Raw genomic sequence first — 13,809 nt, forward strand, 5'->3', positions numbered from 1 at the left:
TGTCACTGTCATTCTAGGTGATCGATGGAGTAGCATGCTTACCTGTCCTGATATATCGCGCAATGTACCTGAATATATATACCGCCGCAAGACAGCACAATTACGCAGCAAAACCCATGGGGATCAACCCTCTACACTGTCATACCCACGTATCCGCAAGACCAGGCCACTCGACAAGAACAGGGCACCCTTTGTATCCAGGGAATGTATCTACGAAGAGGACATAGAGGCAAGCACACTCCACGTGATCAAGATATTGAACAAGCGCACCACTAGACCCGGATAGCTTTAGCGCACGTTCTTAGCGTCATACTTTTGAATCGAGCACTCAAGGAAGCCGGGCTAGCTCAATCGGCAGAGCGTGAGACTCTTAATCTCAAGGTTGCGGGTTCAACCCCCGCGTTCGGCTATAGAATCCGATTATTTCTTCCTTCACCCAAGCCGGGCTAGCTCAATCGGCAGAGCGTGAGACTCTTAATCTCAAGGTTGCGGGTTCAACCCCCGCGTTCGGCTTAATCGTTTTTTTTTGGCCCATTGACGGCCCTTTGCTCGACGTGTGAGGTCGACCGCTGGCCTGGTCCTTGATAATGGTCGTACCCGTACAGACTTGAAATCGATGTGCAGTTCAATCCCGTTGTTCGGCAAAGGTGTTCGTCACAGGGTCGTTGAGGTATATCCGACTGAAAAGGAAGCGGGCGTGTAACCATACATTTCGTGCCATTGGACGTTCTGGAAACCGGCAAACCGATGGTACTATCGTCTTCCGTGCGACTAGGACCAGGACAGTAGCTCAGGGAGTACAGCTCCTCTGGTGATGTCTGTATCACCTATAACGAGCCGAGTCAGTCACTGTATATCATGCGATCATGTCAGGTTTCCCAAGGATATGTACCGCCTCATTAATCTGTCCATAAGCCGGGAAAAGGAGGGGTACTCATTTTGAGGATTAAATGGTGAAAGCCATGGCGAGACTGGAAGCTGGTGGAAGCGGGAGAGTTTGAGGGGGAATGGACACCTCTCCTCAGTCCCGAGCCGATGTTAGGCATCCCCTGCGAGCTGAGGTGAGCACGGACCCAGTCTAAACTGATCAGCCGTCGGCGGCCTTTCGGCCAGACCACCTCCGCGGCCCCGCGGTCTTTACTTCCCAATACGGAAGTGACCTTCTGAATTCTCGAGAAGGCGATAATGGTATATAAATCATGAAATCTTAAGCCTGGATGAAGTGTAGCATACATACGATCGAAGTCACACCGAGGAATCCTGCGTACCCCCCCAACAAGGCATCGTCTTCAATTCCACCCCTCCCAACAAATCCTAAAAAGCAGAACCAACCATGCCAACCACCGGCCTTATCGTATGCAGCACACGTTCACCCCGTGCCGGGCTTCAAATCAGCACCTTCATCCACGAGACCATTAAGCAAGCACATCCGCAAGCAAGCATTACAGTCATTGACCTCGCGGAATGGAACCTGCCACTATATAATGAGCCGGGGATCCCGTCGCGTATCACATCAGCTGAGGGTTACGTTCACGAGCACACCAAGGCCTGGTCGCGGGAGATTTCGCGCTACGATTCATTCATCTTCGTCACCCCCCAGTACAACTGGGGATACCCTGCGAGTCTCAAGAATGCGATCGACTATCTCTTCAATGAATGGAAGGGAAAGCCGGCGATGGTTGTCAGTTATGGCGGTCATGGGGGTGGCAAAGCCGCGGCGCAGTTGCAGCAGGTGCTGCAGGGATTGAGAATGGTGCCCCTGGAGAGCACTGTTGGATTAACCTTTCCCGAGAAGGGGATCATGGCACGCGCCGCGATGGGGGAGGATCTGGGGTTGGGAGGAGAGGGAGGTTTCTGGGCGGGAGAGAAGGAAGCAATCCAGGGCTTATTCCGGGAGTTGGTGGGAGTAGTGGAGAAGTCGAGTTGATTGTGTCATAAGTTGTCTGCCAGGCGGTGTATGTCCATGATTGTGGCGTTCAGGTTTTTCTCTATTGCCTTCTTCCTCTTACTTCCCTATTTTCACACATCTAAGTGCCTCTTATAAAGGTGCTACCCTGTGTTCCCAAGTCACAGACCTTTGCGTTATGCGCTATGCGTAGGCGGAGCTCTTCAAGCCGCAAGAACCATAGTTATTCAATTAACATTGATAGATCGGCCCAATGATCTGTACAATCTCGCTATGCTATAGTCTCATACTTTTCTTATTGCCCCTGGCGACAGGTCTTCCATCTCGCATCAATACTACCAAGGCACAAACGAAACCATACGATGTCTGCATTCTGGGGGGCGGAGCAACCGGCACATACGCCGCCATTCGCCTTCAGGATCGCGGAAAGCGGGTGGTGGTGATCGAGCAGAACAACCGGCTCGGTGGCCACACGGAGACCTACTACCTCCCTAACGGTAGCCACGTCGACTACGGCGTCCAGGGTGTCTTCGACGACAAACTAAGCAGAAAGTTCTTCTCCCGCCTGGGGGTCAAATGGCACCGTGTCCTTCCCAGCTTCAAAGGAGAGGACTTTGTGGACTTCACTACCGGTCGAATGGCGGAGTCGCCCGTCGGCCTCGTCCAGTCCCTGCTTGCGCTCGTCCGATATCGATTGGCACTGCGGCAATTCCCCTTCCTTGATAAGGGTCTCTACGATTTGCCGGATCCAGTTCCCGAAGCCATCTTCCGCCCGTTGCGAGAGTTCATCGAAGAGAACTCCCTCGAGGACGTGATACCGATGTTGTTCTTCTGGGCTCACGGGGTCGGGAACATGCTCGACATGCCAGCCCTCTACACCTTCCAGAACTTCGGTGTACCGCATGTATCCGCCGTCCTCGGCGGCTACATCACACCAGAGAAGGGGATGTACGAGTTGTACCGGGCAGCGGCCGCAGTACTTCGCAACGTGCATTACCAGACCAAGGTCGTCGAGGCCAAACGCTCCGACTCCGGCGTCACGCTCACCGTCCAGCATCTCAACGGCACCCACGACACCATCGAAGCCGAGCAGCTCCTCGTGACCCACGCTCCAACCGTGGAAAAACTCCAGGGCTTCGATCTCACTCAAGAAGAGAGTGACCTCTTCAGCAAGTGGTCCTGGCGCAATTACTACGTGGCGGTGACCAGCAACAGCGGCATTCCGGATGGCCGATACGTGACCAACACCAACCCCCGCACGGGACCGGGATTCCTCCCCGAGATGCCCTTTGAGTCCCTGATCCAGTACATGGGGGTGCCGGGTCACCCAAACACCAAGATCGTGGGGCAGATGAATTTCACCGCGGAGGACGCCAAGCAGCTCATCGCGTCGGATTTTGCCCGCATGAAGACCGCAGGCACGTATTCGATCCGTGAGCCCGAGGTCGTGGCGTTCGCGGATCATTCCCCAACGACCATGATGGTTTCTCCGGCGGACATCCAGTCGGGATTCTATCGCCGGCTGTATGCGCTGCAGGGGCAGAGGAGCACCTTCTACACGGGGTTGACCTTCTGTTCGGACTATTCCTCGCTCCTCTGGGCGTTTACGGACTCGATGCTTGAGAGAATGCAACAGGGATGAACGGTATCACTGTGGCTTTGGTGCTGTTGACTACACTTTATTTTCTGTTTACTAGAACGTTAATACTGATTTACAGGCTTCGGCAAAGGCCGTCAACGAACAGCCTCCACAATCGATATACTGAGACCTCTTCCCTTTAATTTTTGAGATGATTAGTCAATCACTGATGCTTTATCCGATCACTGATAGTCTTCTACTGTATCTCTTGCTTACAGTCGGAGTTCATTGGAACTGATGATATATTGAAGCGCTTGATCAACCTATCAAATCAATCTGCGATGTGACACACGTCTCACCCCATTGCCCCTCACCCCGAAACCAGCCCCGCGCCTACTGACCCAAAATCGTAGCCAACGACTGGCTATCACTCTCGGGCTCACCCTTGTCATCCGTGGGGATTTTCTGAGACGCGAAGGCCAAGAAGATCGCCTCCCAATGCTCATCAGCGAACTTGAATAGCAACGCCCCGTCTTCATAGATCCCGTTCGTGTAGCCTTCGCTGCCCTGATTCATGTGGATATCATGGATCCCCGAGCCATAAGAGGAGCCGAAGATGTAGATGGTCGCCTTCTGGTCGATCGCGTCCGTCAGGATGGGGTCCACCTGATCGAGGATGTCTTGGTCACCGTCCGCTCCGAGGACCGTGCCAGCATCGATGTCCACCAGCCCCTTGGTGCGGACAAAGTCCAGCCCCTGGATGCTCGCCGTGGTCTCGCGGCGTCGGCGAGACTGGCTGTGCACGGAGCTGCTGAGGAGGTGGAAGCCCTGGTCCAGGCTGTCGAGCTGCTCGGTGATGGCGTGGGTGAAGTTGCGGTCGAACCAGTAGACGAGGCGACTATCCTTATCGGTGGACTTGACGTTGATGGCGGCCTCGAGCTGCTTGCGGGAAGAAGTGTCGTCTTTGAAGTAGAGGTAGATGTGAGGGGACTTGGGATCCTCGGCGTCGGTCTGAGCCTCGTAGCGGGTGGGCTGGCCGATCCAGACGCCGTAGTGGGAGATGGTCATGATGACAAGTTTGATGGTGGAATGCTTACTGATAGTGGGTATAGAAAGGTCTGATCAAATCGAGGGCGTTTTGGGAAGAGAAGCAAGGCTAAGGCTGACAGAGGCAGGGTAGCCTACTTAACTTCTTGATTCAGCTCAGTCGGAAGCCTGCCTGGAGCATCGTCCTACCTCTCGCCCCAGCTATCGCTCCCACCTCCGTCATCGGCACGGCTCGCATTGCAAGATCGGCAAACGCTGGTCTGGACTCGTCAGGATCGATAGGAGGTGACAGCTGCTGATAAGCCAACCCAGAGAGCTGCGCCCCGCACGTGCCATGCTTAGCGTGCTTGACACCTCTTCAGCTCGCCTTGTTTTGACGGATCCGACTGGGTCATTGGGCAGGTTTCGGTCACGCCGATCTAGTCTCTAGCTTGTTTACTCCGTAGCTCTAATTCCTATGGCGGCGCATTGGTGGGAGTGACATTCGTTCTCTCCTCCGGGCTTTATATAATCGTGCCTACTGAAGGACTAGCTGACCGAACAATTCGAACTAAGATAGTCTGGTTTTCCCGCTACCAGCATATGGATGATTTAAGCGGATTGCGCCCGACAATCGGTTCAACTGCTCATTAATGAGTAAACGGAAGAACAAGGAGTTGGTAGTACTACTACTAACTTGGTTATATAGCTTCATTGAAGGTTAGTGCCATTGGGCCAGGGAAGAAGCCGATAACTTGGCCGAGAGAATGGCAGAACATCTCTCCGTAGTAGCCGAACTAAAGTGACATCTCTCTCCACCTACATATGGCGTGACAGTGCTTCTTTGTGATTCTTCTCCACCCTTGAGGTACCCCGCCTGCTATTTCTCACGGAGGACCTAGTTGTATGCGTACTGTGGGCATTGAGTAGGCCCTAGTCCAGGCTGGAGAGCTACTCGGTGATGGCATGGGCGAATATCTTTTCATGTTATGAATTCCAATGATAGTCACACAGGAGGGGTGTCGGGTGGAGGCACTCTATATTGACATCATGAGTAACTTACCGTCTTATTTATCAGGTGGCCGTTGGAAAGACCCGGTGCATAGGTAAGAGATTGCCGCTCTTATGACTCTGCTAAGGGTGTCGGGGTGTAGGCTTTCACAACCCCGCACATGGGATGATAAGTATCTTGCCATTAACCTGAATACACAACATATGTAGATATAATCGTAGCGAGGCTTCAAGTTATTCCAATGATGCACTGAAAAGTCTCGGTGTTCCACATCATAATCTTCATGCACTCTGCACCTCTTCAAACGAGCTGAGAACAAATCCCCAACCCAAAACGGTTAGCACAGCCAGCAACCCACCCTCCAACCATCTCTGGAAGAATCCAATCACATGACCATTCCCCGGAGAAGCCGCTGCTGCTGACACATGCGAAGCAACATCATCGCACCCATCCGCCCTATCAACAAAAGAAGGCCACCTGTTAGCCAAATCAACATCGAATATATCAGGGAGAGAAAAAAAAGTCCACCCACCCCTCAATCACCGGCCTCTACACACGCCCATCATGCTCTCCGGCATTCAAAATGTCCGGCAAACCGCCGCCCAGATCTTGAATTTCGGTCTGGTACTCAGCACCGCCTTTATGGTACGTTCCCGCAAAGCAGAGTGCGTGCGCGGGTTTTCGCAGGCTCGTAGCTAGCTGCGCGCGAGAACCGCAGCAGCTCTTCTACCCTACACAATTGACAATGGAGCTTTGTGCGAAGAGGTGGCTGACCATGGCGACCAACAAACCAGATGTGGAAAGGTCTCTCCGTCCTCACCAACTCGCCCAGCCCGATCGTCGTCGTCCTCAGTGGCTCGATGGAACCGGCCTTCCAGCGCGGCGACCTCCTCTTCCTCCGGAACAACCAGCCCATGCTGAACGTGGGAGAGATCGTGGTGTATCAGGTCAAAGATAAGGAGATTCCGATCGTACATCGGGTGGTGCGACAGTTTGGTGATGAGTGGGTTCCTCTTCCTTCCTTTGTTTTCTTTTTTAGTGTCTCCGCTGCTTTGATTTCTGGAGTGAGGGGAGTCTACGCATTTGCAGCAGGGTTGAGGTTGAGATGAGTTGAACAAAAAGCAAGGGCATCAGGCTAATTCTGGGTTATGAATATGCAAACAGGTCCAACTCGAAACTCCTCACAAAAGGTGACAACAACATCGCCGATGATACGGAACTCTACGCGCGCGGACAGGATTACCTCGATCGGGAGGATGTCGTGGGCAGTGTGTTTGGGTACATTCCGTTTGTCGGGTATGTGACCATTCTTCTGTCGGAGCATCCGTGGTTGAAGACGGTGATGCTGGGTGTGATGGGGGTCTTGGTGTTGTTGCAGAGAGAGTAAGGTCGGGAGTCTATACTTGGAAACTGTATGGGTATGGGCTTCTTTTCTTTCCGGGCCTCTCAGGTTTAATGCATGCTCTTTGAGAAAGGTTTCTGGGTTGTGCTGTTTTGGAGTTTCGGGTTGGGTTCTGGATGGAAAATATGTAGGAACGACACAACATTCGGACGCGACGTGTGCCTCGGATCTGAGCTCAACGATAACCAAGTGCAGGTGAACTTGGAAGCAGAAGTGAAAGTGGTTGTAAGGGCGATATTGCGATTGCAGCTGCAAGTAAACAATAGAAACTTGAACCCTTGCCCACACTGCAGTATATCGAGGGTTCGTGGTCAAGCCATGCTACCTTGACAAGACATCAGACCAAGTTTACATTGCATTCGACTGTAAAGAAACAGGCCCCGACCACAAGGACTGATAAAGCATCGATTGACCCTCTCCTGACAACGTAATAAACCCATTCCGCAGGCCAGCAAACTCAGCCTGTCGGATAACAGCGGAACTAAAGCCTGCATTTCTGGTTCATAAATCAAAGATGGCCATTCGTTGTAAGCATTTCAACCGCCCCATTGGCCCCGGCCTTGAGAATACAAAGTCAAAATTGCCGTTACTGTGACAGGATAGGCACAAGTGCGACTTCAACTTCGCGCGGCGAGCGAGGGACATGGGTTACTGTGGATCCTCGTTGTAACGAAACTCACCATATCAATTTCCTCAAACAACGAACCTTTTCTCAATTCGTTTCGGCCATCGACACACAAAGTGACCCCTTATAACGACTTCCTCGGTACGGCGCAAGGAAAGTGGCGTTCCCAATCCGTTCATAATAGTGAGAGGTCATGTCGTACACTCAGGCATTGATTTTGATGAAATCAAATCACTACGAAGGTCATTCATCGCTTGATTGATTCTGCTGGATCTGTCGTCGTAGGTCAACTCGAGAGCGGGGGCGATAAGTCTCCCCAGTAAGATCGCGAGCAGTTTTAGACAAACCCGCGTGACGTGCCGCGCTGTCGCTCCAAGCGACTCAACGCTTGCTGAAACGACAGGTCAATTCCAACGAGGAACGAATGGACAACTGGCTTGATCTAGGCAGCGTTTAGTCAATGGGCACATGTAGCAAGACTCCAATGCCACGTCCTGAACCTGAGTGGGTTGAACTCCGGTGGCTAGATTAACTTCGTCAGATCCTGCATCGTGCGCAAAGTCAAAGTCTAGAACCTTTACGTAGAAGGTGGTGGAGCGGACCTACATAACAGAAACTTGTCTGCTGTGCTAGTACCCCGTTAGGGCACACCAAGCCCGTCAAAGTCTCATTCGCAGGGCCTGAGTTGAAAGTGGAGGAGGTACTGCACTTATGTCCCACTTGACAGAAGAAATCCAGCCATTCTCAGTGGATTGTATGCAAGTGTAGTGTGTATGCCTCTAAAACTCTTGCCCTATAGCATAGAATCAGTAGCCCCAAAGGCTCCCGGGCCCTTCGGTATCCTTTCCTCATTCTCTTTTTCTCTTTCAGGAAAAATCAAACATTGGTCCATGGACAAGGCTCGGCAAGTAGAATATGGAAAAAAAGGCGTGGACCAGATGGAAGTAACCGACTGGAAACCCGTGGGCTGGGACTAGGTGCAATCTCTGGCTCATCGCCAGGTACGCGCACACCGACCGTTCCATGCGTCGCGGTGACCTAAAAGCCCCATGGCCTTGAGGTGCAGGGGCTTGGTGGGAGTGCGAATTTTGTGTTTTGCAGAAGGACCGGTTCCGATGGGTCGGGCTTTGCATCTTGGCCTGAACAGGAAATATAATCATCTCTTCCGTGGTTGTACGTTGTACGATTGCCAATGAGCATTGAGTACGATAAACCCGGGGAGATGCTGCTCATGGATTGTATTGCCATTGGTCAGCTTCCAAAAGGTCCTGCTGGATGAGTCAGCGGAGATGCACATGCTGGGCTTAGTACATAGAAAAAAGTGGAGCCGCGGTCCCTGGCCGAGAGTTTGGAGCCGTGGCTGCATTGTTCTGCTTGCGCTTTGTTGGTCTTCTAGGGCATCTGTGTCAAGTGCGCTTTTTTTAGGTCTGGAAAGCGCATTGTAGAAACAATGCGATGGGAGGGCTCTTTCGGATATCTACAGGGATGACAAGAGGACGAACAAGGGCGAAGAAGAGCGACCTGTGGCCTCGAAGAATCGATCGAAAAAGAGCTCACCTAGCTGGGAAAAACAAACCGCTGTCAAAACAGCAGCAGAGGCCCGAAGACAGAATAAAAGTGGAAAACCCGAGTACCCACTGGCAGAAAAGTCCCCGAGACCACAGACATGCCAATCCTCTTGGATAATACATTGCTCTCGTGCCCTAGTCTACATTTTGATCTTCTTCTGACTAGCCCCGTAGAAGAATCTTTACTTGGACCCGCTTCTGGCTCTTGTTCGGCTTCACTTCTTCTTTCAAGGCCAGCAGGTGCCGCATCTCGAGACAATACCAAGAAGACCCCTTTGTGCTGATACAAAGGGATTTTCTTGGTATTGCCTCGTGTTACTTATCCTTGCAAGGTTGATTGTCCGTCACGTTAACGGCACGACAAATAGAAATGAGGAGGCAATACATACCGCTGCTGTCTTCCTTCACAAATGGACCTCTGTAACTGTTCCACACTTTTCCCCACCATCGTCGAGTCTTTCCAACCCTAAATCCACGCTGTCCACCCTGCGTTGCCATTCATGCTCATAGCGTTTTTTCTCCCCAACTTTCTGCCCCACAGCCAATCGGCTTCCTGTGCTTGTCACTGCCTCTGATCCTCTCCATGGTTCCTGAGTCGATTGGAGCTGACGCATTCGCTCGTCACCCTTGCCCTTTCTCTTCTCTTTTACCCATTCCCACTCTGGGTGGCACACGTCTCCTTTCTCGGCATCGTAAACCCAATGGTCCAGACCAAAGCCCTACCCAGGGGGATGCGGATGGGGGGCCCACAGGGTCGATTCAAGCAGGCTATTTAGAGGGTCCGACGCCCTCCTTCTTATGCACCTGTTCGTTCGTCAGTCACTCTCATTTCAATAAAGACATCAAGTCTTTTCGTTCAGTCTTTTCCTTCAGTCTTTTCGTCAAGTTACAAACAATCGTAACTCACATTCTCTATCAATTGTCGTCGATACTTGATTGTATCGACATCCTTTCCTTCCTTACCACTTCAATCAGACATAATCCTCGCTTGACGCGTAGGAACGTTCTCTACAACAAAAACTCCCACACTCTCTCTTGATACTATCAGTCAGGATGCAGTTTATCACCCGCTCTCTTTTCCTGCTGAGCGCCCTCGGCGCCGGCACCCTCGCTGTGCCCCAGGGCAACGAGCGTCGCCAATGGAACTGGGGTGCTTCCTCGACCACCTCCGTCGTTTCCTCCGCCACTTCGTCCTCTTCGGCCTCCTCCTCTGACTGGACCGCCACTCCGGCCAGTGGAAGCTACTCCACCTCTGGCTTCGGTGCCAGCACCGCCTCCTACGGCTCCGGTAACACATATGAAGGCAACGTCGGCAACCCGTGGGGTAGCAACATGATCGAGGTGTCGGCCGACGAGGCTTCCTCGTACGAATATGTGATGCAGATTTCGGGCCAAAACACTGAAGACTGGACTGTTGTCTTCTGGAACAAGTACGGCCCCGACGGCTCCATGGATGGCTGGTACGGTTACTCTGCTCTCAGCCTCACTCTGGCGGCCGGTGAGACCAAGTACGTCGCTTTCATGGAGAACTCCAATGGTGGCTTCGGTGCCGCCGCGGGCAGCAGCCTCCCCACCGACAGCTATGGTGGCTATGCCTGCACCTGGGGTGAGTTCGACTTTGGCTCCGATGCCAACAACGGCTGGTCCGGATTCGATGTCAGCGCCATCCAGGCCCAGGATGCCAGCTTGACCGTCCAGGGCATGAAGATCTGCGATGCTCTGGGCGGCACCTGCTCCTCAATCACCACCGATGCTGGTACCGTTGATAACGCCTACACCTCCGCCGAGAGTGCCGTGGGTGGTATTGGAGGAAACCTTTCGAGCGGCGCGGTCCGCTTGGCCGTTACCATCGATTACAGCGGATAGATATAGATCGTCTGAACTTTGCTGCTTTGTTAGTCTCTCCTAGAGAGAGACGGGGGGATCGCTGGATAGAGATCTAAATTGGTATAGATGAACATGTCCTGGATAGACAAAATAAAATATAGACTGCTCTGAAATCTTCATCGGACTGACCCTGTCAAATGAGGTAGCTGCAATTTTCTGAGATGAAATCGCGTTTTGTAGATCCCCGAAATCTGTCGGAGAGCATGTGGCGAAGCCGCTGTCACTTGACGTCGATCGCGATCGTCGTCCGAAATTCTTCGGACTTGGCAACACCATGGTATACGACCACCCTGCATATAAAGAGCTCGTGAATGCTTCAAATTCGTGACTGGTAATCAACTTCAATTCTTAATTTCCAAGTGTCAATCATGTCTCAAATCTATCTCATTACCGGTTGCTCGTCGGGACTCGGTTACGAATTCGCCCGTCAGGCCCTCCACCGAGGCCATAAAGTCATCGCGCTTGCCCGCGATATTGCCAAGCTTGCCCCTCTGCAAGAGCTTGGCGCAGCTACGCTCACACTCGATGTGACAGCATCGCAGGAGGAATTGGATCGAACAGCAACAGCGGCCCTTGCGATTTATGGCAGCGTCGATATCCTGGTGAACAATGCTGGCTACACGCTCTTCGGAGCGGTAGAAGATCTCAGGTATGGTTTGATTCGGGGTAAGAAAAGGTGCATTGTTGACCACATGAGTAGCTACGATGAATGTCTTAGGGAGTTCCAGACAAATGTGTTTGGACCAATAGCACTCACTCGTGCCCTGCTGCCTCATTTTCGTCGTCGCCGTGCGGGAACGATCGTCAACATCGGTTCCCTCTGTGCATGGGAGACATACCCGGGTGTGGGTGCCTATAGTGCTTCCAAGGCGGCTTTTCGATGTGAGCCGAATTCCATCCACTGATGACCCCTAATGGACATTCATGCTTTTTGTTCCAGACTTCACCGAGGCGCTTGGCCAAGAGACTGCCGGCACAGGCATAAGAGCCCTTTTGGTCGAACCCGGCCAATTTCGTACAGATCTCCTGAGCCCGCAGAACAGCACGTTTGTCGAGACCAATATTCCAGAGTATCAAGATCTGACGGCTGCTTCGTTCGCAAACTTTCGCAATGCTCACGGCAAGCAACGGGGTGACCCAACAAAAGCCGTGGCTCGTGTTTTGGATGTCATCCACGGCGAGAACGAGGCCAGTGGCCGAGATTGGCCGGGAGAACTGGCGCTGGGCCCCGATGCAGTGGAAGCCATCCAGAGCAAATGCGAGCGAACTTTGAAGCGGTTGCATGAGTGGCAAGGTTTCTCATCGGAGACCGACGCTGAACGTGTTTAGCTCGAGATAAGCCGGCGTTGTAGTGGTTTGTTTTTGAAAGGAGGCTGCTGCATGACTTGGTCGATGCAGGAGAGAGCGGACTCGAGGACCTGTCAATTACATCATAATCATGGCTGGCCACCTTGGTCACACTGCAGAAATATCCGCAGCGCTGAACAGTTCGTCGCCCTCATATAGAAGTTTGCAGGTCGGCCCACTTCGTGCAATGCTGGGTGGAAAGACGGAGTGAGGGGAAGCTGTAAATACACCGCATTGATTAGCCGTTAGGCCCGATATAGCCTAACTATTCAAAATAGCGACATGCCGGTGCGTCAACTATCGCAGACCGTAAGTGGTTAGCCGAGGTTGTAGTTGGTTTCGCTCACAGTGTGCCTTGCGTCTGTCTGCAGGAAAAGTCAGAACTTACCCCCCGTTAATTGACCCTAGCGACCAGGGATAGCTTCCGGGTCATCCGAGCATGTGTAGGGAATGATAAGCAGTCGATTGATTATTCCTCCAGCTTATGCAGCCAACTGAAGACTAATTCTGCAGTGGCAGTCGCCTCTTATCTGCATGGGCATGATAAGCATCTATGGACGCCATCATGGATGTGGAGACACACAAATTGCTCCCCCACGGAGCAGCTGCTTGGACGAGAGAACTTGCTCAAGCTGAGAATCAGGCGAGGAAGAAAACACATTTCTCTTCAGCCTAGTACAGTAGACTGATTAATTGAGATTGTAATTGTCCAGAAAGAATTGTAACGTTGGCGGATGATAACTTAATGGACCTGGAAGAAGGACGAAGAGCCAGAGCGGGAAAGGATCGGCGGCCGGAGTGGAGTCCGCTCCGGCCCGCCCATTTAAATTAATTGGCTTCACTAACAAACGAATGTATCCCCGAGTGTCGGCCCATCCACAATTTCCCCGAACAACCCTCCCTTATCATACAAACAAATTGAGTCTGGAAGGCTTGTCCTAGTTTTCAAAGCTTGTTGTGCCACTCGCGCCGCCACTAGTTTACCTCGCATCTGTGCACTATTCGTCAGCGCCATGGCGTGAGGATGGCGTCCGGCTGTCGCTACCGATAAGCCCCCCGTCGGGCCTCCGTTCGTTCCTCGGTCGAGAGAGGAACAGGCCTTACCACCAATCACTGCTGTCAGAGATATTGGCTTGCCAGGCACCAATTATACCTTGCTCTAACCGATGACCTCGTATTCCAATTCGAGTTGTCGCGATGCTGGCATGAGCATCGCGAAGCCACCTAGAGAAATTGACCAAAGTAGGCATCAGACTATAGAGTCATGACCGTAGACAGAGACAGTTTGGAGAACTGACACCGTCATAGTCTAGGAAATGCTTGACGAGCCCTCATAGTCTTGGCTGGAGGTCCGCGCGCCCATCACACTCTCTTCCCCCGAGTCAGAGTGGATACTTAGGGCTCCATCGAATGACACCCACTGACTAAACTTCAGCAACAGCCAACGGGGCTTTCTG

The 13,809-nt window shown here is 52.4% G+C and overlaps 5 protein-coding genes and 2 non-coding genes across 7 annotated transcripts; 6 read left to right on the forward strand and 1 right to left on the reverse strand.

Moving 5' to 3' along the window:
• The first annotated feature begins 336 nt into the window (after positions 1 to 336).
• On the forward strand, positions 337 to 409 carry ASPACDRAFT_t188. Its single transcript has one exon. It is a non-coding gene; the product is annotated as a tRNA-Lys (tRNA).
• A 31-nt stretch (positions 410 to 440) lies between these two features.
• ASPACDRAFT_t189 lies at positions 441 to 513 on the forward strand. The gene has a single exon. It is a non-coding gene; the product is annotated as a tRNA-Lys (tRNA).
• Positions 514 to 1,168: 655 nt separating this feature from the next.
• ASPACDRAFT_1857357 (flavin-dependent quinone reductase) lies at positions 1,169 to 3,548 on the forward strand (the record flags this gene model as incomplete). The annotated part of the gene is made up of 2 exons (XM_020197543.1): positions 1,169 to 1,922; positions 2,221 to 3,548. The coding sequence occupies exons 1-2, from the start codon at positions 1,334 to 1,336 to the stop codon at positions 3,546 to 3,548; spliced, it is 1,917 nt and encodes a 638-aa protein (XP_020055206.1). The 5' UTR covers positions 1,169 to 1,333.
• A 330-nt stretch (positions 3,549 to 3,878) lies between these two features.
• ASPACDRAFT_44494 (YukJ family protein) lies at positions 3,879 to 4,553 on the reverse strand (the record flags this gene model as incomplete). Its single annotated transcript, XM_020201424.1, has 1 exon — positions 3,879 to 4,553. One exon carries the CDS (start codon positions 4,551 to 4,553, stop codon positions 3,879 to 3,881), a length of 675 nt encoding a protein of 224 aa, XP_020055207.1.
• Positions 4,554 to 6,116: 1,563 nt separating this feature from the next.
• On the forward strand, positions 6,117 to 7,354 carry sec11 (signal peptidase complex catalytic subunit SEC11). Its single transcript, XM_020196451.1, has 2 exons — positions 6,117 to 6,526; positions 6,688 to 7,354. Exons 1-2 carry the CDS (start codon positions 6,318 to 6,320, stop codon positions 6,908 to 6,910), a joined length of 432 nt encoding a protein of 143 aa, XP_020055208.1. The 5' UTR covers positions 6,117 to 6,317; the 3' UTR covers positions 6,911 to 7,354.
• A 2,817-nt stretch (positions 7,355 to 10,171) lies between these two features.
• ASPACDRAFT_44496 (putative allergen) lies at positions 10,172 to 10,984 on the forward strand (the record flags this gene model as incomplete). The annotated part of the gene is made up of 1 exon (XM_020201425.1): positions 10,172 to 10,984. The coding sequence occupies one exon, from the start codon at positions 10,172 to 10,174 to the stop codon at positions 10,982 to 10,984; it is 813 nt and encodes a 270-aa protein (XP_020055209.1).
• A 291-nt stretch (positions 10,985 to 11,275) lies between these two features.
• Positions 11,276 to 12,647, forward strand: ASPACDRAFT_121613 (SDR family oxidoreductase). The gene is made up of 3 exons (XM_020196452.1): positions 11,276 to 11,654; positions 11,706 to 11,887; positions 11,946 to 12,647. Exons 1-3 carry the CDS (start codon positions 11,374 to 11,376, stop codon positions 12,332 to 12,334), a joined length of 852 nt encoding a protein of 283 aa, XP_020055210.1. The 5' UTR covers positions 11,276 to 11,373; the 3' UTR covers positions 12,335 to 12,647.
• Positions 12,648 to 13,809: the final 1,162 nt, after the last annotated feature.

The sequence above is a fragment of the Aspergillus aculeatus genome, assembly GCF_001890905.1.
Source record: "Aspergillus aculeatus ATCC 16872 unplaced genomic scaffold ASPACscaffold_10, whole genome shotgun sequence".
Classification (NCBI taxonomy): Eukaryota; Fungi; Ascomycota; class Eurotiomycetes; order Eurotiales; family Aspergillaceae; genus Aspergillus; species Aspergillus aculeatus.

Coding starts and splice junctions, on each gene's coding strand:
- ASPACDRAFT_121613 (XM_020196452.1), top strand. CDS start 11,374: ATGTCTCAAATCTATCTCATTACCGGTTGCTCGTCGGGACTCGGTTAC. Junction 11,655..11,705: donor GGAGCGGTAGAAGATCTCAG/GTATGGTTTGAT, acceptor CCACATGAGTAG/CTACGATGAATGTCTTAGGG. Junction 11,888..11,945: donor TTCCAAGGCGGCTTTTCGAT/GTGAGCCGAATT, acceptor TTTTTGTTCCAG/ACTTCACCGAGGCGCTTGGC.
- sec11 (XM_020196451.1), top strand. CDS start 6,318: ATGTGGAAAGGTCTCTCCGTCCTCACCAACTCGCCCAGCCCGATCGTC. Junction 6,527..6,687: donor GTGCGACAGTTTGGTGATGA/GTGGGTTCCTCT, acceptor ATATGCAAACAG/GTCCAACTCGAAACTCCTCA.